At 34.9% G+C, this 22,825-nt stretch overlaps 1 protein-coding gene across 1 annotated transcript in view; it reads left to right on the top strand.

The window, feature by feature from the left end:
* ATAD2 (ATPase family AAA domain containing 2) overlaps window positions 1-22,825 on the top strand; it is a 73,715-nt gene that overhangs the window by 8,101 nt on the left and 42,789 nt on the right. The window contains exons 2-11 of the mRNA XM_044914661.1: window positions 3,542-3,690; window positions 9,109-9,158; window positions 10,471-10,636; window positions 11,140-11,242; window positions 11,582-11,669; window positions 12,733-12,903; window positions 13,528-13,645; window positions 19,015-19,122; window positions 21,041-21,149; window positions 21,403-21,518. Coding sequence (XP_044770596.1) covers window positions 3,542-3,690; window positions 9,109-9,158; window positions 10,471-10,636; window positions 11,140-11,242; window positions 11,582-11,669; window positions 12,733-12,903; window positions 13,528-13,645; window positions 19,015-19,122; window positions 21,041-21,149; window positions 21,403-21,518 — 1,178 coding nt within the window. The remainder of the gene's footprint in view (window positions 1-3,541; window positions 3,691-9,108; window positions 9,159-10,470; window positions 10,637-11,139; window positions 11,243-11,581; window positions 11,670-12,732; window positions 12,904-13,527; window positions 13,646-19,014; window positions 19,123-21,040; window positions 21,150-21,402; window positions 21,519-22,825) is intronic.

Here is a 22,825-nt window from a genome sequence, read left to right as displayed (position 1 = left end):
TAGGTGATTCCCAACAAACCTGTTTTGTTTTGTTTTTTGTCCACACAGTTAAGGAAAGCTTTTCTTGATGCCTAGTACTAATTTAGAGAGTATGAACGAAGCCACTCACTATGCAAATCAAAGATTCACTCATACCACTTATATAATTAAATCTTCCAAGATTTTCCAGGGAATTTTTTTTCCCCAGTAGTTAGCACCCCCCTTTTTTTCCCTTGTAGACAAACCTTTTTTATTATCCCCAGGAATATGGTGACATTTACTTTCTTTTTTTATTGTAATAATTAATTGTAGATAATATAAAATGTACCATTTTAACCATTTTTAAGTGTACAGTTCTATAGCATGAAGTACATTCATTTTGTTCTGCAACCATCATCACTGTCCATCTCCAGAATTTTTATGTTCCAAAACTGAAACTCTGTACCCATTAAATCCCCATTTTTCCCGCCTCCTAGCACCTAACAACTACCTTTCTTTCTGTCTTTATGAATTTGACTACCCTCAACCCTCATATAAGAGGAAACATACAATATTTGTCCTTTTATAACTGGCTTATTTCACTTAGCATAATGTCTTCAGTTTCATATTTGTTATATTAGTGTGTTAAAATTTACTTACTTTTTAAGGCTGGATAATACTCTACTGTAAGTACCACAGTTTTTTAATCCATTCATCTATCGATGAATATTGGGATTGCATCTGCCTTTGGCCATTGTAAATAATGCCGCTATGAATAGGAGTATACAAATGTCTGCTTTCATTTCTTTTGAGTATATACCCAAAAGTAGGATTGCTGGATCATACGGTAATTCTGTTTAATTTTTTGAGGAATTGCCATATCATTTTCCATAGTGGCTGTACCATTTTGCATTCCCACCAGCAATGTACAAGGGTTCCAGTTTCTCCACACCCTTGCCAACGCTTATTTTCTCTTTTTTATAATAGCCATCCTAACAGTGTGAAGTGACATCTCATTTGTGGGTTTGATTTTGTATTTCTCTATGACTAGTTATGTTGGGCATCTTTTCGTGTGTTTATTGGCCATTTGTATATATTATTTGAAGAAGTGTCTATTCAAGTCTTCTGCCCATTTTTTGTTGCTAAAATATAGGAGTTCTTTATATATTATGGATATCAATCCTTTGTCAGATATATGATTTGTAAATATCTTCTATTCCATGGGTTTCCATTTCACTCTGTGAATAGTGTCCCTGGCACAAAAGTTTATAATTTTGATAAAGTCCAGCTTATCTATTTTTTCTTTCATTATCTGTGCTTTCAGTATCATATCTAAGAAATCTTTGCCAAATCCAATGTAATGAAAGTTTTCCCCTATGTTTTCTTCTAAGAGTGTCTAAATTTTTAGCTCTGTATTCTCTGGTACATTTTTAAGGTTTTCCTTAAAACGATTTTGCTATCTAAGGTTTACCCCATCCCCATTGGTTTAAATAGTTAGAAAAGAGATCATTTCAGTCATCCTTTAGTGTTGACATTTAAAAATAAAACTATTGCATCAGTCTTTTTATCCCCTGGAATTGAAAAGCCATAGTTATTTGATACCTGTCTTGGAACATTAAAAACATAATACATAAACATGCTCCTTTAGCAGTCAGAAATTTTATCTTGGTTCTTTTTTTTCCTCTTTTACTTTGTATTTCCAATTCACGTAAACCTCAGCATTTTATCTTGATATATTTTTATACTTAAAAGTAATTTATTAAGTATCCTTTCATACTTGTAAAACAAAATTTGAATTTTTTTACACTTTTCTGTGATCACAAGGCTCTAAGAAAATATAACATAATGTTCAATTGATGCAAACAACAAAAGCATACTTATTTTGATTAAAAATGCTGAAACAGTAAGATTTCATTGGGATTTCATGTGATTGAAATCCCCCACCCCCACCCAAATAGTTCATATATCTGTGGAAGAATCTTATTGCTGAAGACAGTGTTTGGCATCAGTTCCATTGTTTTATAAATGTAAGCACCGAGAAACATTGTTCATATAAATAAGTAGACAGTAATGAAAGGAGTTTAGCAGTGCCACTCAGTTTTTCTGGGTTATATGCCAAAAAACACTTGCCAAAATTATTTTTCATGGTCTCTTTGCTTGATTAGGTCTCCTTTCAATTTTGTTGAAAGCAGAGAATTAGAAACCACCTCACAAAGGAAAGGATTTGTTGCCTAGCTTTGTCATTCAGTTTCTTAACACCTAACACTAGTGTTTTTCTTTGTTTGGCTTTAGGAAGGTTTTTTAAAGCCTTGAGTCAATCCACAATAGTAAGATTCAGAATGGGTGAGAGAGGTGACTTTCTTTTGTAAAATAAGAGAAAGGTAAATGAACGAGGATGCCTTCTCAGGCAAATCAGTTTTAAGAAAAAGTACATAGGGAAGTTAAGAATCTGGAAATAGATTCCCATAAAATTTTTCTTGGAAAGTCTTGTTATACTACACCTATCTAAGATGTAGGTGTTCATTTTAAAAATAATACACCTACCTAAAAGTGTAGATAATCCTTTTTCAAATATCCTTACATATAGGTACACTGATAAAAGTGATTAACAAACCATACATATCACTGATATTTTATGAAATACCTCTCTAATTCTTAACACAAATCCTTGTGGATTAAATATCCTTATTTTACTTGTGAACCAGTGAAATATTCTGCTCAAAGCAAAATTAAATGACAAAATGTCCTGATAACACAAAATGAAATGAATGTATAAAGCCAGACTAAGTTAGGGGGAGGGTATACTAATGTGGCAGGTTTTTTAAAATACTCCCTGTTTTTCAAAAATTGTCAATTTTCAGAGTAGTTTGACATGTAATTAGAGAGTTGTTAGGTACTTTTACCTTCTCTTTTTATGTGAAAGTAGCCTTTATATGATTTCAGAGAGATGTGTATGAACTTTTAGATATTTTATGACAGAACCTCTGTAGCTCGTAAAGAAGCCACTAAGAGAAACTCTAGTCTGTTGAGCAATAATAAAGTCACATAGAGCACTGTGGTTTTTACAGATTAACATACATAAACAACCTTTGAATTCAAGTGTTGCATCATCTGGGTGAAACTGTGAAATAGATGGTAGTAACTCCTTTGTATCATCCAAGCCCAAATTAAAATTCTGATGGTCCAGTTATTTTACAGTTGCTGCCAGTGGTTGCATGGCAGGCAATGGTTTGTGTATTTTTCTAATTTCGGTAGCCTTAAAATAAAGGAGTATTTAGTATTATGAACTGTTACAAGTTTTTGTCATTGGTGGAAAACTTTACTAGACCACTTGCTATGAAATAGAGCTATAAAACATCAATAAATCTTATATTAGCCATTTCATAGACATTGCTGATAATGTGTTTATCATAAAATGATTATTTAGTTTCAATACTGTTGTAGTTTCTTGGGGAGATACAGAATGATGCTGCCCAAAAAGCAGTTGTTACAAACTTGTAATCAAAGAAAACTCTCAGGAGGAGTTTAACTTGGGGATTTTAACTGAAGAAAAACTTAGATCACTTTCTCATTTTTCTTAAAGGATGCGTCTTCAGTTAAAGAAGTTGAAACCTACCACCGGACACGTGCTTTAAGGTCTTTGAGAAAAAATGCACAGAATTCTTCAGATTCTAGTTTTGATAAGAATATGGAAATAACAGAGAAACATGCTAATGGAAGGCATTTTACAAGGTAAAACAAGATGGTTGAATGCTAATTTAAAATAGTTTTAAAGTAATTTAGGATTTGCATTTAATTTTTAAGTGTATTCTTGCCCAATCATCAAGATTCCAGGGTCGCAAAATGTAATTTGAAATGAAATTGCCACAAATAAATATTATTGAATTAAAATTTTGATATGTATCCAGTTTGTTTTTATTTTCTTGTTCAAAGACAATATTTTGGTATGTGTGAGTGCAGCTGACAAAGCTGCTTGGTAACTACTTGAGTGTGTGACTTTGTGATTTTAACTTGCTTGTGATATGTGGTTCTGCTTCATACTTAATACAAAGCCTTTATTCAAAATAGTAGTTATTTTTCTCGTCATTTTCAGGTATTCTCATTATCAAGTATTTCATCAATTCTGAGTCATTTATGAATTTGTATGTTGGTGCACTTCTAAAAGCAGTCTTCACATAGGAAGTGGAACATGGTTTTTTTTTTTTTTTTACTTGTCTAAGGGGACTAGATGATTTATACATATTTAAATTTCATTTCTCAAGAACCCTGAGAATTCCACTTTAATACTCCAGGAATTATTTTTAGTGAATTAGGTAGTTAGATAACTCAGGGAACTTGGATTTCTTTGGTTTGGGGCAGATTTAAATCTAATTAGCAAAAAACCTTGACTTTTCCACCCACTTTGGTGGGCCTGACATAAATGCAGGGGGTGCCAATTAGAATAAAATTTCTTTGATGAAATAATTGCTCTATACATTAATTCTTCTCATAAAGAAATTTCTCATAGTAACAAGACTAGAACCCTCCTCTTTTTTTTTTTAAAGACTTATTTAAGTAATCTCTACACCCAGTGTGGGGCTCAAACTCATGACCCCGAGATCAAGAGTCACACGCTCCACTGTCCAAGCCAGCCAAAAACCCCTAGGGCCCTCCTATTCTTAAGTAGACTTTGATTATTTTGTGTAGCAGGTTTTCCAGATAAGTGACATCATGCCCTTTTAAGTTTGTTTTTTGTTATTTAAATAGTCTTTCATTATATATTTTAAAATTTGCATCATTTCATCCATTATTTATGGTGTGTTTACTACTGTATTTCATGGGATCCAAGATAGCAGCAATTGAAACACTCATTGTTTTATGAGACGGTAAAAAGAAAACACTGAAAGTTAAACTAAGACATTCCATCAGTTTTAAAACATCCCAATATCAGAGATGTTAAGATGGAGGGAAATGTACAACTTACAGAATTGATGAAATATAATTTAAGCTACCCCAATATTTCTGAAACTTGAAGTCTTTTTGGGGTGGGGAAAGTGGCCTATGGATTCTCTTTGAGAATTTTAAACTTTATTTCATGATCTCAAGAAAAAGTAAACATTCTGGATCATCTAAATTGCTACCTTCTAGAGAACAGTCATAAAATTTCAGGCCCTACATTGGTGTTTACAACTAAATTGGTCCCAGCTAGTACTGCTTGAGTTAGCTCAGGTTCATGAGATAAAAACTGAGTCTGACCTGGATACATAAATGATGCTTTGAAGAGGAAGCCATGGATGTGATGTCATGACATGCTGTTCAAATGAAGGTTTGGAGCACTTGAAATAGAGAGAAATGGATGAATTAAGTCATGATACACAACAAACATGATGTACAATATACCAAACTGAAGAGAAACTGATAGCAGTCTGTACCACATTCACACAGCAAATGGCTATTTTATTTCAGCAAAACCTCATATGTTAATATTTTTGTTAGTGGTTTTGTTGGGTTTATTTTATTTGTATAAAATGTAAATGAATCTCTCTCTAGTTTGTCTTGTACATAGTCATAAGAAGTTTAATGTTTGGGGGGGCACCTGGGTGGCTCATTCAGTTAAGCATTGGATTCTTGATCTCCGCTCAGGTCATGATCTGGGGTCCTGGTATCTAAGCACCATGTTGGGCTCTGCACTCAACAGGTAGTCTCCTTAAGGATTCTCTCCCTCGGCTCTTCCCCCTTTTCACTCTCACATGCGCTATGTCTCTCAAATAAATAAATCTTTTTTTAAAAAAGAACTGTTAAAAATTTAATGTTGGAGGTCCTTCAAGTCTTTACCTTTAAAAGTATATGTACCTTAAGTTTATGAAACATTGTGTTGGCCTTTATGCTCAAAAGCTATTAGAGGAGTGTTAAGTGCTTTTTCAATCTAGAATTAAAGATGAGTGACATGGTATTTTTAAATTTGATTCCTTTTAAAATATATTGAATTGCGGGGCGCCTGGGTGGCTCAGTCGGTTAAGCGTCTGCCTTCAGCTCAGGTCATGATCCCAAGGTTCTGGGATCGAGTCCCGCATCGGGTTCCCTGCTGGGCGGGAACCCTGCTTCTCCCTCTGCCTCTCTCTCTCTCTGACTCATGAATAAATAAATAAAACATTAAAAAAAAATAAAATACATTGCATTGCTGTCTTAAAAAATTTTTTTAATTTTTATTTTTATTAGAGGGAGAGGGAGAAAGAGGATCTTAAGCAGACTCCACCCTGAGTGAGGAGCCTGACACCAGGCTTGATCTCACAACCCTGAGATCATGACCTGAGCTGAAATCAATAGTCAGATACTTAACCAACTGATTCACCCAGTTGTTTTTAAATAACTTTATGGAGATATAATTCACATACCATAAGATTCACAATTTTAGAATAGTTCACAGTGGTGAACAATGGTTTTAGAATATTCACAGTATTGTGCTACCATCACTACTATCCAATTTCAGAACATTTTCATCACCCCAGAAAGAAACCCTGTTATATTATCTCCCACCTCCTTCTCCCTCCCCACTGGCCCCTTGGAAATCACTAATCTACTTTCTGTCTCTATGGATTTGGCTATTCTGGACATTTTATATAAATGGAATCACATTTATGGCCTTTTGTATCTGGCTTCTTTCACTCAGTGTGATGTTTTGAAGGTTCATTTTATTGTAGTACCTATCAGCACTTCATTCTTTTTTTGCTGAATAAGAATCCATTGCATAAATATATCATGTTTTGTTTATCCACTCATTAGTTGATGGACATTTGGATTGTTTCTACTTTGTGGCTATTTTGAATGATATTGTGAACATTGGTGTTCAAATTTTGTGTGGACATAGGGTTTTGATTGTTTGGGGGTATATACCTAGGAGTGAATTGCTGGGTCAGATGGTAACTTTTAACATTGAGGAACTGCTGAATAGTTGGCTGAGGCAGCTGTACCATTTTACATTCCCATTAGCAGCTTATGAGCGTTCCTATTTCTCCACATCCTCATCAACACTTGTCATAGTCTTTTTGGTTTTAGCCATTTAATGGGTGTAAGAATATCCCTTGTGGTTCTGATTTACATTTCCTTGATGGTTAATAGCATAGAATATCTTTTCGTGTGCTTATTGGCCATTTATATGTCTTCTGTGGAGAAGAACTTCTATCTTAAAAAATAATCTGTGTATTCAGATCATTATTACAAAGACTTATTTGACATAGTGATGACATTAGGATCTGTTTGTATAAGACTTAGATAAACTAGCCCTTAGTATTGTTGAATTTTGCTTGACATAGTTTCCTGCTACTTATCAGGGTGACCCTTTTCGCCGTTGCTAGTTTGCCTGACTATAGTAATCTCTACTTCCTTTCTGTGTCCCTCCATCCGTTTTGTTTTCTATCTGAGGCTCAAAGACCAGGAGACCAAAACTGTTAGAATAATACGGAAAGATCTGAGTAACTGTACCTGAGGGCAGGATCTATATTTCTTTGGTTCTGGAGTTCCTAACTAGGGTCCAGTAATCATAGTTTTCAGGGAGCTCATGAAACCTCTGAAATAACGTATAAACTTGTATGTGTGTATGCAGTTTTCTTTCTTTTTTTTTTTTTTTTTTAAGATTTTATTTATTCATGAGAGACAGAGAGAGAGAAGCAGAGGGAGAAGCAGGCTCCCAAGGAGCAGGGAGCCCAATGTGGGACTCGATCCCAGGATCCTGGGATCATGACCTGAGCCAAAGGCAGACGCTTAACCGTCTGAGCCACCCAGGCGCCCTGTATGCAGTTTTCTAGGTAGAAAAGATCCATAGCTTTTATCAGATTTGCAGAGGTTGACAAAAGTCCAGGCACCTGTTTTTGTAAATAGTTTCCCTGGAGCACAGCCATACCCATCGTTCTGCCTATGGCTGTTTCCCTGCTTCAGTGTTAAAGCTGTGTGTGACCAGAGACTGTATGACTCACAAGCCTAAGTGTTTACTACCCACCCGTTTAAGGAAAAGTTTATCAACCCCTGTAAGGGGAAAGGTGCTCCCATTCCCCTACAGGCAAGAAGGAAAGAGAGAAAAAGAAGGAAGGGCAGAGAGAGAGAGAAAGAAAAAGAAAGAGAGAAAGAAAGAACGAACATTGCTTTAATCATTATGTCCCTAGCATTTAATAGGGGCCTTGTTTATAGAAGTATAGACCTACATGGTATGGAGGGAGGGGATCCTTTATGAGGAATGTCTATGAGCCTATGAACAAACTAGGCCTTGACCTGTGGATAGATTGCTCAAATGTTTTTATTTTGTTCTTGGTTCTTAACAAAAGGGATAATGAATTAATGATGACTTATATTGTGAGAATACATGATTTGACTCTTCTGGATAAGATGGTTCCATTTTATTTTAAAGTGTCACATTTGAAATCCCATGTGTATAACCAGCCCACTTGGAAATAGCTTGACACATAGGTTGATTAATAGATGTAGCTATCCAAGTATGGAAAATTGAGTCCCTAAAAATAAGTTAATGAGACATACTGTTTTGTTTGCTCAGTGGCTTTTGAAAAAAGATGGGGGGAGGGTACTTGTTTTTTTAAAACCTTGGAAAGTATTCTTTCCAATTTCAGTACTGCCTGCCAGTTTTTAAGTGAAATATCTGATTCACAAATGGGACTGTTTCTGCATGTGAATGATAATGCATGTCATATAGAGATTGTAGCCAGCAAATGTTTTTAGAAGGAAATTAACATATTGCTAAGGGACATTAGTTCTGTTTATAGTTATAAATATCTCAAGGATGTGGGATCACTATATCCCTGTGGTATAAAACACACTGTCTTGTTTATGCTCAATAATTACAGTTCAATTATACCTAAATACTTAGGCTAAGGATATAATTTCTTGTTTTAAGTAAGATACTTTGATTTGATTAATTCTGTTTAAGAGTTAATACATATATCATTGCATTTCACAACAGGGTTCTCAGACTTTGTTTAGCCATAACTGACATAAGCATAGATATTCTAAAGCTTTTTATTTTTCAGTGTTTTTTAGGCTTTTAGGTACCTATGAGTATTTACTCTCTAAGCTGATATACCTTTTTACCCTACTTTGTAGTATTATGAAATATAGGATTTAAAATTATGTCAATTATTTTGAATAATATATTTTTTCATATAGGCAGTTGGCCAGACAGCAGGCTGATAAGAAAAAAGAAGAGTGCAAAGAAGGTAAGTAATGTTAAAGGCATTTCAGATTGAAAACATGTAATTCATGTTTTGTTTACAGATGTATTGAGGTACATAAAATAAACTGTACATATTTAAAGTGTACAATTTGTTTGGTTTGTTGTAAGTGTATGCCGTGAAGCCACCACCACAATAAGATAGTGAAGATAACTATCACTGTCAGAAACTCCCTCAGACCTCTTTATAATCATTCCCCCTACTCCTCTCCAGGCCTTCCACACACCAAGATTCCTGAGCAATCACCAATCTGCTTTCTATCACTATAATTTAGTTTTCATTTTTTAGAGTTTTATGTAAATGAAATTATGCAGTTGCATTCTTTTTGTCTTGCTTTCTTTCTCTCAGCATAATTACTTTCAGTATCATCCACATTGTTTCATTTTCTTGCCAAGTATTCCATTATATGGATATACCACAGTTTGTCCCCCGCCCAGTTCTATTGATATAATTGACATATAACATTGTGCATGTTTAAAGTGTACAATAAATGTTGATTTGGTACATTTATATATTGCAAAATGATTATCATAGCTTTAGCTAACACCAGCATCATGTCACATAATTTCCATTTCTTTTTCGTGGTGAGAACATTTAAGATCCACTCTCTTAGCAACTTTGAAGTGTGTAATACAGTACTAACTATAATCTCTATGCTGTACATTAAATCCGCAGAATTTATATGTCTTATAGCTGGAAATTTATATTCTGACCAACAGCTCTCCTTTTCCCTCACCAGCCAGTCCTTGGTAACTAACATCCTAGTCTGTTTCTATGAGTTTGGCTTTTTTTAGATTCCACATTTAAATGATATTACACAATATTTGTCTTTCTCAGACTTCTTTCACTTAGCATAATGCCCTCAAGGTCCATCCATGTTATTGCAAACGGCAGGATATTCTTTCTCATGGCTGAATGGTATTCTGTTGTGTATGTATATTTTACATCTTCATCCATTCATCCATTGAGGGACACTTAGGTTGTTTCCCATAATTTGTTTATTCCTCTTTTGGCGGACATTTGGGTTGTTTCCAGTTTGGGGCTATCACATTTGAACGTTTGTATACAAATTTTTGTATTACATATCTTTTCTTTTCTCTGGAAAGCAGAATGGCTAGGTCATATGGTAAGTGTATGTTGTAACTTTAGTTTTGTTTTCTATTATTTTTAAGAACGGTAAGTTCAAGATACTGTGATTTTGTTCTATGAAAGTATAGCTATTCAGTTGTTCATTTTAGAATTGTTTTATAAATGCCATTATTTAAAATCGTTCCATTTTTATGTACCCATCTTGAAGACAAAGTGATTCCAGTTACTCGGTCATTGAGGACTAGAAACATTGTTCAAACTAAAGAACACTTGCATGAAGAGAATGGTGACGTTGAAGTTCGCCGCAGTTGCAGGATTAGAAGTCGCTATAGTAGTGTGAACCAGTCTGTGCTGTTTGACAAACTTATAACAAAGTAAGTAAAAATTATTTAGATCAAGATGATTTAGCTGGCAAAATTTTTTGTTGGGGAAGGATCATAAATTTCAACTAGCTTAAATATTTAATATGTTAAGCTGTGTAAAGCATAAAAGAGAATGATTATTAGAGGGCTTTGTAATGGTCCTGTATATGTATTTAAATTCTTGGAAAGAGGGGCACCGGGGTGGCTCAGTCAGTTAAGCGTCTTCCTTCGGCTCAGGTCATGATCCTGTGGTCCTGGGTTTGAGCCTCTCCTTCTGCCTGCCACTCCCCCTGCTTTGCTCTCTCTTTCTCTCTGTCAAATAAATAAATAAAATCTTAAAAAAATAAATTCTTGGAAAGAAATTTTAGAATATTGTTGCACAAGTGAATCAACGCCTTGTATAGAGATATTTAAAATCCCAGCACTCAAAAAATACAGTGGAAAAAAAAATAAAGTTTTTAATAATGTGCTACTCTTTTACAATTTTAGCTTATATTATGTCAATTTTCTTAAAGCACTGCCGAAGCTGTACTTCAGAAAATGGATGACATGAAGAAGATGCGTAGACAGCGAATGAGGGAACTTGAAGACTTGGGAGTGTTCAATGAAACAGAAGAAGTAAATATATCCTTCCTCAGCCCTGAAACTAGTGTAACATTGTGTGTCAACTACACTTCAATAAAAAAGAATATGTACATATATCTCCTTCCATTTAGGGGATAATTTAATGATCTCCAGTATAACCTTTTTTCTATGGTACCTATCCATTTTTTGGTTAAATTATTCATCATTTTCAACATTTTTAAACTGTCCAGCATTTGTTTGATCAGTCACTAGTTACTGCTATAGTTTAAGAGTTTATAGCTGTAAATACCTGCATTTTAAGCAGGATAGGAAGATCCTACTGAATTTTTTTAATATACTCAATGTTAATGGCTTTTGTTTAAACATTTTTAGGGGAATCTTAATATGTACACAAGAGGAAAACAAAAAGGTATTCAAAGAACGGATGAGGAAACAACTGACAATCAAGAAGGCAGTGTGGGTTAGTCTTTTGTTCTACTCCTGGGTTTGAATTTCAACACTTTTTATTTAGTAGGAGATAGCTTTTTTATTCAGAAGTTGTGACATTTATGGTAGTTTGTGAGAGATCAAAGGATTGGTCATAATTGAAAAGTGAGGACAGGGAAGAGCTTAAAAGAATAGTATGTCTTATTTGGGAAAATACTTGAAATCAACAAATGTAAAGCAAATAAACCCGGTTTGCTTGTATAGTATATCTGCAGACAACACGTCTCTGTTAAAAGGTGATAAAAATTAAGTTTAGCTCTTCTGTTTAGAAATTGCTGCTATAATTTATTAGAACTTCTCTTGAGTGAAAACCGGTTTTCTGAAATGCATTTTAAATATTTGGTGAGGGTGTTTCACAATTTCACAAGCAGATTATTTGAGTTAACGCTCCATGTAATTCAGTGACAGCCAGAAGGGCTGGATGGAATTTAAAACTTAAATATGAAAGGCAAAAGCTAAGTGAGGAGATACTCTAATTTGTCAACATGTTAAATTAACTTAGAAACTTAAGTATAGTCACTTATATTAATAAAATTAGCAGCAATACCATAACCTTTAGTTTGGTACTACTGACAATAGCCTTTAAACTTCTTTCCCTGCTTCCTTTTTCCTTCCCCTAGTTATTTTTAATTCTACAATTCACTTCATTTGTAAAAATCTTCATTTATAGGCTGCAAAAGAATTACAGATCATTTCTATGAACAATCTAGAAGTAAATAAATTTTTAGAGGAGGGTCTCTTTCTCCCTGAATTCCACTGTGTTAAAAATCATTAACATTTTGGGCGCCTGGGTGGCTCAGTTGGTTAAGCGACTGCCTTCGGCTCAGGTCATGATCCTGGAGTCCCGGGATCGAGTCCCGCATCGGGCTCCCTGCTCGGCGGGGGGTCTGCTTCTCCCTCTGACCCACTTCCCTCTCGTGCTCTCTGTCTCTCATTCTCTCTCTCTCAAATAAATAAATAAATAAATCTTTAAAAAAAAAAAAAAAATCATTAACATTTTAATGACTATCTTGAAAGTAAATGTTTCTTAACTGTAGAATCATCTGAAGAGGGTGAAGACCAAGAAGATGAAGATGATGGTGAAGATGATGAAGATGAAGAAGATGATGATGATGATGAAGATGAAGAGGATGGGGAAGAAGATAATCAGAAACGATATTATCTTAGACAGAGAAAAGCTACTGTGTACTACCAGGCTCCACTGGAAAGTAAGTGCTATATATATTTTTTCCAGGAGAAGCTGTAATTATATTACCTTTATCTTTACTGCCTTTTCTCTCTTATTTTTCATGTTTTCATTTTACAGAATACTCATGGCTGTTGTCTTTCATAAACTATGCTAAATGTGCAAGAAATCATTTCTTCAAGAAAGTTAGATATTAGCCTTGACCAAAGCAAATGGGCCATTTTGAAATTTCATGTCTGTGTTTAATTATTTTAGATTTATTTATTTATTTAGATTTTACAGCTTTCTACTTAGGTTATTTTGCCACTTTGTGTAAATAGGACCTTTTTTGATTTATGTTAAAGTTATACCTCAGTACTTATGAGCATATATATGCAGGGCTGATAACCAGCTGTTATGCATCAGTATAATCGTAATGGTTGTTTATGGCCAGTGTTTGTTTTGGTTGGTTGGTGTCTGTGCTATACATATTTTCAAAAGCAACCCTGCAGATATAAAAGATTTAAAATGTGAACAGTAAAACAGTCTATAGTAGGTATGTACTAGTATTTTCACGGAAGGCAGCACCTTTTTGAGTATTTAGATGAAGAGCAAAATTATTTTCATACGTATTTATATATTACATACTTATAATTCTTCTTTTTAGAACCTCGTCACCAGAGAAAGCCCAACATATTTTATAGTGGCCCAGCTTCTCCTGCAAGACCAAGATACAGATTATCTTCTGCTGGACCAAGAAGTCCTTATTGTAAACGAATGAACAGGTTTGGTTCTGAAGTAGTGATTGATTTATGACAACATAATTATGGCTATGTTAGGGTAGGATTCTAGAGTCTTAGGATTGGGTATATCCAAATAGAATTCTAGAACCATATATTTGGGAGAGTTAGCTCTATTCCTATAATGCTCTTACTTTTACTACCACTGACTGGTTTTTGCTTTTGCTTCCATTAATAGGAATTGTTAATAACTACCATGGTAAGGTAGTTTATTCCATTGTTCCACACTTTAATAATAGAGGCTACCTTTGCTTCAGTGTTTACTGTATTCCTGGCTTGGTGTTAAGCATCTTACATAGGCTGTTTCATTTAATCTTCACATTGTTTGAGTATAGGTGTAGTCTTGTCTTCGCATAGTATCACAGACATATTTTCTCACTATGACAAACATTCTAGGTTACATAACTTTCTAGACTTTTCATGATACCATCCTTTTCTAGATCTGTTTTTTTTTCCAGGTTTTAATTCCACTTTTTAAAAATTCATTTCTTTCATATAGTAAGAAGCATTTTTTCTTTGACCATTCAAATTACTTGTAGGTTTTTTCCCCTTCTACATCCTAACATTTGTTGGTTGTATGTCATAATTAAGTCCAAAGAGGTAATTCTTGTTATCTTCTCATTCTCCCAAGTAATAAAAGGTTTTCTGATTCACTAGAACTTTTTGGGTAATAGTAACATTATAGTAATTCATGAATGAGAGAGTTTGTTGGTGAAGACTAAAGAAGGCAAAAAAAAAAAAAAAGCACATTGATATGGAAATGGTACTTTTTCCTAATACTAATTTTCTCAGAGGTGAGACAAATCCTTCAAGACTTCAACTATTCACACAGTTCTTCAAAGTCTCCTCATAGAAGCAAACTATCTAATCACAGAAAGCAACACTTTCATAGGTGCTGACAAATTCTTCTCTTCTAGGAAAAATACGAAATACTACTTGTGTCCCTGGCTCTTTTAATTTCATTATCAGAGTGTCAAAAATCAAAAGTGTACATTCTAGATTTCCTGTTTCGTCATCCCTTTTCATACAATCAGAGCCCAGAAGGATGGAGGACCAGGAGGGTAACCTGTCAGGGCTGCCCAAGATAAGTTGCACTGAAAGGAGACCACACTGTCATTACTTTTCATAGGCCCCTAAAAATATTGTTAAAGACCAGTATTTTGGTGGTGAAATCTAATGATCTTCAGAAAATCAGGATAAGGCATAATGTTCCCTGGAATCCCACCAAGCATAAGGCCCAGGGCAGCTGTCTTGGTTGCCTGACTCAAAGGACAAACCTCTATTAGATCCAACAGAAGTGAAAGGCTGGCACTTACTTTGAGATTTAGTTTCTTTTCTTTCTTTTAATGGATATATGTTTCTGAAAGTAACTTACTTAATGACTGACTGCCTCTATAATCACCACCTACTATGTTATCTTGCAACAGGTAGGATGTTTTTTTTGGGTTTTTTTGCCTGTTTGGTGCTCAAGTTCCCATATCTGGTTTACAGAGTCTACCCTTTATGGAAAGTGTCTCATAGCTCTTTGGGTACGGGATTTTTTTTTCCCACTACAATTATTTAACAAATGTTTGAGTACTACCATGTGCTAAGCACTATGGATATAAAAATGACTAAGTCAGGATTCCTGCCCTTGGATCGCATTGACTAGTGGAAGATTCTGACACATTTATTTTATATTTTTTATTTGTATATTTTATTTATTTATTATTTGACTGTAGTTGACACACGTGTTACATGAGTTTCAGTTATACAACATAGTGATTCAGCAGTTGTATGTTATGCAGTGGTCACTACAAGTGGAGCTATCATCTGTCACTATAACAATACTATTAAAATACTATTGACAGTATTCCCTATGCTGTACCTTTAACTCCTATAATTTCATCATTCCATTATTGGAAGCCTATATCTCCCACTCCTGGTCACCCATTTTGCCCACCCCCCCTCACAACCCCCGTCTCGCAACCAGCAGTTCTCTGTATTTATAGGTCTGATCTGCTTTATGTTTGTTTATCCATCCTGACACATTTAAATTAAAGTATGAACTAAGAGATTTAAATTGTACCCTGAGTCAACATTATTTGACTTAATGATTTTGGGTTTGGTTTTGATAGCTTTGTAAAGATTTTTGCTTTTTGATAACAGTTTTATTGAGATATAATTCACATACCATATAGGTCACCCATTTAAAGTGTACAATTCAAGGACTTTTAGTATTTTCACAGTTGTGCAGCTCTCACCACAATTTTAGAACATTTTTCTTGTCTCAGAAAGAAACCCTGTATTCTTTAGTTATCTCCAATCCCTCCAGCCCCCACCCCCAACCCTAAGCAACCAGTAATATATTTTCTGTCTCTCAAGATTTGCCTATACTGGGTATCCCGTTTATGTGCACTCTTTTGTGAGTGGCTTCTTTCACTTGGTACAACATTTTCAAGGTTCATCCACATTTAGCATGTACAGTACTTCTTTTTTTTAATACCAAATAAGATTCCATTGTATAAATATACCATATTTAGTTTATCCATTTATCAGTTGATAAACATTTGGGTTGTTTCTACTTTTTGGCTACTGTGAATACTATCATGAACATTTGTGAACAACTTTTTGTGTGGACTTATGTTTTCACTTCTCTTAAGTATGTACCTAGAAGTGGAATTGCTAGATCAAATGCTAACTATATTTACTGTTTCAAGGAATTATCAGATTATTTTCCAGAATGGCTGCTTTATTTTACATTCCCACAAGGAATGTATGAAAGTTCCAATTTCTCCACATCTTAACTAACACTTATTATTATCTGACCTTTTGAATGTAGCCCTTTAAGCCCCCCCCCTTTTTTTGTAACACTCTTGCCAAGGCTGTGTAAACATCTCTTCCCCCTTTAACAACCTTCATGGTAATTTTGCTCAGCCTTTTTACTTTTTATTGAAGAGACCAGCTTGTTTATAGTTCATGTCCTACTTCACCTACTTAGGCATGGAAACAAAGCACACATCCAAAGAATCGTTTGAACATTGCTCTTAGTATCCATGGCAAGTGGTCCAGAAACCTTGCACCCACAGAGGAGGACCCTCCAAGGGTCTTTGGCATACTTATAGCCGAGCTTCAGGAATGCTGCCTCTAAGCAGGATTTTCTTTCTTATGATTGCTAACCTCTACTCATCTAAGGTTTATTCTTTAGCTTCAGTCTGCAGTTTCTGGAACAAGCCTAGTCCCTTTGAACGCGAAGGTAACATAATAGTATTCCAGAGTATTCCTTACCTGTTGTCAAGGTGCTGGGACTGGCAGCTCTAGACACTGGTTAGACTCACAGCGCTGACCCAGTGTTTATCCATGCCAGAAGTTCAGATGTTTTTAAAAAGCAAAGTGGAAAAAAAAATAAGTGAATGTGTGTTTAGAATCTTTTTAAAACTGAAATAATGGCCTTTCTACAGTATAGTTATGAAGAACCTGGGCCCATGACTATGACTGCCCAGATTGCAAGCCCAGTTGTTCCATTTATTAGTGACCTTTAGCAAGTTACTTACCGTCTCTTGTGTCAGTTTTTGGACCCATAGAATGAGGAGGACAATATTATCTCTCTCACAGTATTGTGAGAATTAGATGAGTTAATGCATGTAAAGCATTTAAGATACTATCTGGCTCATTGATTACTGTATGTTTTTGTTATTTTAACTATACTTTAACTCTTTTGGTTTGTGAAATCAATAACTGGAAATCAGTATATATAGAATGTGGATTTTTGGAATAGAAAGACAACGGTTTGAATTCAGACACCATCATCGTCTCATTCGTTCGTTTTGAGCAAGTTGTCTAAACTGTGAGCCAGCCACATTGGCCTCAACTCTAAATGAGCATGCCATATGTACTTGTCCAAAGTTTAAGATTAAATGAGATAATATGTCTACTAACTGGTACAAGAAGCACTTAATATATCGTTAGTCCTTTTTATTAATTGTGAAGTTGGTCTTAATTATGTGAATATATACTGAATTCACACAGTTATATGAATTATGTGCTTACAAGTTAGTCTTTTTGTAATATTAATGGGAATATTAAATTCGTCTTTCATATAAAATTGCAGACTTGTGCTAGATAGTTTTAGTTTCAGGCTGATTACAAAAATGGTCTTGGGCATGTTTGAGAGGTGGACAGTGGAGGATCACTTTCTCATTTATGTCTGTGTTTCTATAACCCCTAGCCAAAACTCTTGGGGCCATTTGTGTTTCAGAATTCAGATTGGAGGGCAGGGGGGAGTCACAAAGGTAATGTGCAACATTAACATCTCTAGGAGTGTCTGAGCCAGTAACACCTAGTCAGATGTGTTCTATAGCAGAACATAAGAATAATCATTGTAAGTGGGACAAACAGAGACTATGAATTGCCTTTATGACATGTCAGATCCTGCTATGTGAATAGTGGAGAAACTTGTTTTCCATGTACAAGATTCTGGACCTACATTATGCAGATAATAGATTGTGAACCTTTTATATTTTTGGAAATACCTACTTACTATGATTGCACTCTAATTCAGGAAAAGCTCTAAACCCTGAGGCAATAGAACAATTAAAGGCTTTCCCAGCTAGATTCTTTGTCTTTCCTGTGGGTCTTTTGCAACAATGCAAAGGTAGAAGTGATTTAAAACTTTTTTCAATATTTGTAGCACTTGGCATCTTATTTAATACTACCAACTAGCCTAAGAATTTGGTTATATTCTTAGCCCTTTTTTGTAAGTGAGAAAATTAAGGCTTATATGGTTTAGGTAACTCATCCACATTTACACAGCTGTTAAGTGGCAGTTGTGAATTTATAGTTGATGATATACTGTAGATAAAAGGCCATCTTATTTCTCACTGGTTTCCTTGTATTTGAACTTCTTGATCCTTTCTGGTTTACATAAAAACTCTCGTGTTCTCCTTTTAAGGTTGACATTTCAAAAGGTGATTCCCTTCCAGGTGTGAAATTATATATAGTATAATATTGAAAATACTTTCTGAAATTACAGTCCCAAAGAGTCTAAAACCCTCTTTTTCCCACCTTTCTCTTTGAGGAAAACTGATTTATATCAAGACTAAGAAGTCATTCTGCCTGAACCATGTCCTATCATAACGAACATATGGTTGTCAGCTTTACCCCAGCTTCCTATCTTTTTTTTCCCCTTCCTCTTGTTATCCAACTCTTTTATTCCTTTCAAAAAAATTCAACAAAGCCTACTTCATTGGTTCAGCAAACGTATTGATTTTATGATAAACCTTTTTGGATCCTTAGGTATTTCTGATGTTTGCATCTTACGCCTCTGTTTTTCCTGCCCTCCTTCATCATGATTTCAGTTTTCCTCTTTACTTTAGGCGAAGGCATGCAATCCACAGTAGTGACTCTACTTCATCTTCCTCTTCTGAAGATGAACAACACTTTGAGAGGCGAAGAAAAAGGAGCCGTAATAGAGCTATCAACAGGTAAGTGTCATACTGATGCCTTTTAAAACTACAAGCTATTTTTTTTAAGTGCCGAGAAGGCTGAATAATTTGGGAATAGGTACAGCTTGATCAAATTTAAGAATTAAGTAAGAGGTTAATGTATAAACCGGAATGCCATCTTGTTTGAAATACCTGTATGTGAAACTAGTAATAGATTAGAACATATGTTTTCTGACACAACCATTGTATAGCTCAAAATGGTGCTTGGTAAACACTGATGTGAAGAAATAAAGTTTTTTTTTCATTTCAAATGTATTTTCTGTTTATAATAATTCAATAGTACATTCTTATTGTAGAACTCTTTAGGAAAATTAAGGAGTTTACTCATTTCATTATTCTGTAGTGTAAGTTCATGTACGTTCGTAAGTTCATATGTAAGTTCACAGCAAGGATTATTCCCATTTTACAGATGTGGGTGGGTGAGTGAAAAATGCAGTGCTTGTATCCTAATAAAATAATATTTTTATAGAGTAGAAAGTAATGTTTGATGAAACAGAATATAATAATTGAAGGGATTTGCAAACCAACCATTCTTTGTATCCTAAACTCTGTTCTTTTATAACATTAGATCTGCCCTAATGTGGTAGTCACTTGTTATGTGTGGCTATTAGGCACTTGAAATGTAGCTAATTTGAATTGAGAAATATTATAAATTTTTGTAAAAAATATACTCTTGGATTTCAAAGATTTAGTACAAGAAAGAATGTAAAATATCCCAATTTTGTAAATATTTATTTTGCATATTGAAATGGTATGTTTTAGATAAGTAAAATATATTGTTAAAATTAGTTTTACTTTTTTGTTTTAGTGTGTCTAAACAAAATTTTAAATTACATTTGACTTGCATTTCATTTCTGTTGGCAGCAATGTGTTAGATCATCCACAACTTGTATTATTTAGACTACTTGGATTTTTCTTTGCCTTCATTCCTAGAAATGTGCATCTAATCCTGTGGATTTTATAGCATGCAGTTATATTTCTGTTAAGGATTATTTAGGAAATACCTTTTATTACAAAGCCACAGTTAAAACGTGTCCATCTCCGATTTCACAGCGTAAATTCCTTGTGGAGTCTGGTGCTAGCAGGACCTGGCACTCAGGGTGGGTCTGGAGTGCTTTTACTTGTGTTCAGCTGCAGCATCTTTCTTTGCTTAGGTGCTCTGACGTAAGTGTCTCAGCCTCGAGCATGAGCAGTTTGCATTCTCCATCTATGAAACAAGCAGGTTCTTCTAGGTGTATTCTGTGTAATCTACCATAACTGTTTTTGAAAGTAGTTAGGAAAGCAGTGATTCATTCTTGCTTGAGAGGATTGATGTGGATCCAAATGCTTGGTGGACTGTGAATGTTTTGCTGAGAGGTATTGTAGCAGAGTTGTTGCAGGTCTGGAGACACACTGCTTTGGTTTGAGTCCTGGATCTGCCACTTTGTGTGACTTTGGGCATTTTAGTTAACCTTTTTATGCCTCAGTTTTCTTTTAAAATAGGGGAAATAATAATGCCTACTCCATAAGACTGTTATGAGGACTTAATGAATAATTGCATGTAAAGCCACCTAAAACAGCTTGGCAAATAGTAAATATTCTGTATATGTTAAGCACAGTCATTATAAGGTATATTGATACAGACTGGATTCCCAAACATGAATTGTTTTATGGTGCTGTGGCATCTTGAACAGTGGTATTTCATTTGACTGTATATCTTTAATAATAAAACTTCAGAGATTTCTAACACTGAAGTTCTCAACCTACAAAGAAAATGAAGAAGTTGAAATACATATTTTCACAGTGGCTGTGATTGAAATTTAACCTTTTTAAAAAGGAAAATATCCATATTTTAACATGGAATTTGGGGGAGAAAAGTGAACTGATGGGGTGTTTTTTTTAAATCTTTTCTAAATAGGTGCCTCCCACTAAATTTTCGGAAAGATGATTTGAAAGGAATTTATAAAGATAGAATGAAGATTGGAGCAAGTCTTGCAGATGTTGATCCAATGCAACTAGATTCTTCAGTGAGTACTATCTTGAAATGTATGCTTGAACATACATACTGTTTGCTTTAGTTAAAGTTAAATAAACCAATTTTCTATAAATCAGAAATTTTACAGACTTTTTTTTTTTTTTCTTTTTTTCAAATCTTCAGGCTACGACTAAAATGCTGTTACTCATTTGACTGTGTATGGGTTGAGTATAGTTTAGGGATGGAATGACATTTTAACTTTGACTCCAAATCTGAGAATGTCTGTGTTTCCCTTCCATTATCAGGTACGATTTGATAGCGTTGGTGGCCTGTCTAATCATATTGCAGCTCTAAAAGAGATGGTGGTGTTTCCATTACTTTATCCAGAAGTCTTTGAAAAATTCAAAATTCAACCTCCAAGGTAATTTAATTGTACATTTTATTTTAGCCAGAATCGAGGCTATGCTACTATTGTCCAGAAAGATAACACTTTTCTGTTGAAATTTTTCAGGCCTATAGTAATTTATTATGCTTTGGGTACTTTGAATATTTTTACCTTCTTAATGTTTAGCTTGAAAAATGGTTTCAGGGCGCCTGGGTGGCTCAGTTGGTTAAGCGACTGCCTTCGGCTCAGGTCATGATCCTGGAGTCCCGGGATCGAGTCCCGCATCTGGCTCCCTGCTCGATAGGGAGTCTGCTTCTCCCTCTGACCCTCCCCCCTCTCATGCTCTCTGTCTCTCACTCTCTCTCTCTCAAATAAATAAATAAAATCTTTAAAAAAAAAAAAAAAAGAAAAAGAAAAATGGTTTCAAAATGGATTATGAAAAGAAAAATAATTTCCAAGGCTTTTCCTACATTTAGTGAAATTCTTCCCATACATATTGTTTACTTTTTTTCACTTTCATAATTTAGTTTCAGATTTATACCATGTACATAATTTTAAAAGTCACACTGTACTATAAGTCTCACAAAGGAAAAAATGATAGTAGTCTCTTTTCTACTCTTCCTCCTCCCACTTTCCAGAGCCAGCTACTTCTAACTCCTGTTTATCTACTTAAATACATATTTAAATAATATGCTCATACTGGGGGCGCCTGGGTGGCTCAGTCGTTAAGCATCTGCCTTCTGCTCAGGTCGTGATCCCAGGGTCCGGGGATCGGCCCGCATCGGCTCCCTGCTCAGCGGGAAGCCTGCTTCTCCCTCTCCCACTCCCCCTGCTTGTGTTCCTGCTCTCGCTAACTCTCTCTCTGTCAAATAAATAAAATCTTGGGCGCCTGGGTGGCTCAGTTGGTTAAGCGACTGCCTTCGGCTCAGGTCATGATCCTGGAGTCCCTGGATCGAGTCCCTCATCGGGCTCCCTGCTCTGCAGGGAGTCTGCTTCTCCCTCTGACCCTCCCCCCTCTCATGTGCTCTCTCTCATTCTCTCTCTCAAATAAATAAATAAAATCTTTTAAAAAAATAAATAAATAAATAAAAATAAATAAATAAAATCTTTAAAAAGAAAAAAAATATGCTCATACTGTAATTTTTGGTCTGTTGACTTCTAACATGAACAGGCTCTTTTGCTTTCCCCACCCCCCATATATATACATTTTCTTCCCCGTCCTTATATGCTCCTGGTAGCTTCTTTATGCACATATAAAATTGTTGAATCAATTTTCAGTGTGTGCTTTATGATTATGTAAATATTTTTTACAGCTGAGCCATATAAAGTATATTATGACTACA

This window comes from Neomonachus schauinslandi, chromosome 4, assembly GCF_002201575.2.
Source record: "Neomonachus schauinslandi chromosome 4, ASM220157v2, whole genome shotgun sequence".
In the NCBI taxonomy this organism is placed as follows: Eukaryota; Metazoa; Chordata; class Mammalia; order Carnivora; family Phocidae; genus Neomonachus; species Neomonachus schauinslandi.
This window is presented reverse-complemented; position numbering and strand designations above follow the sequence as displayed.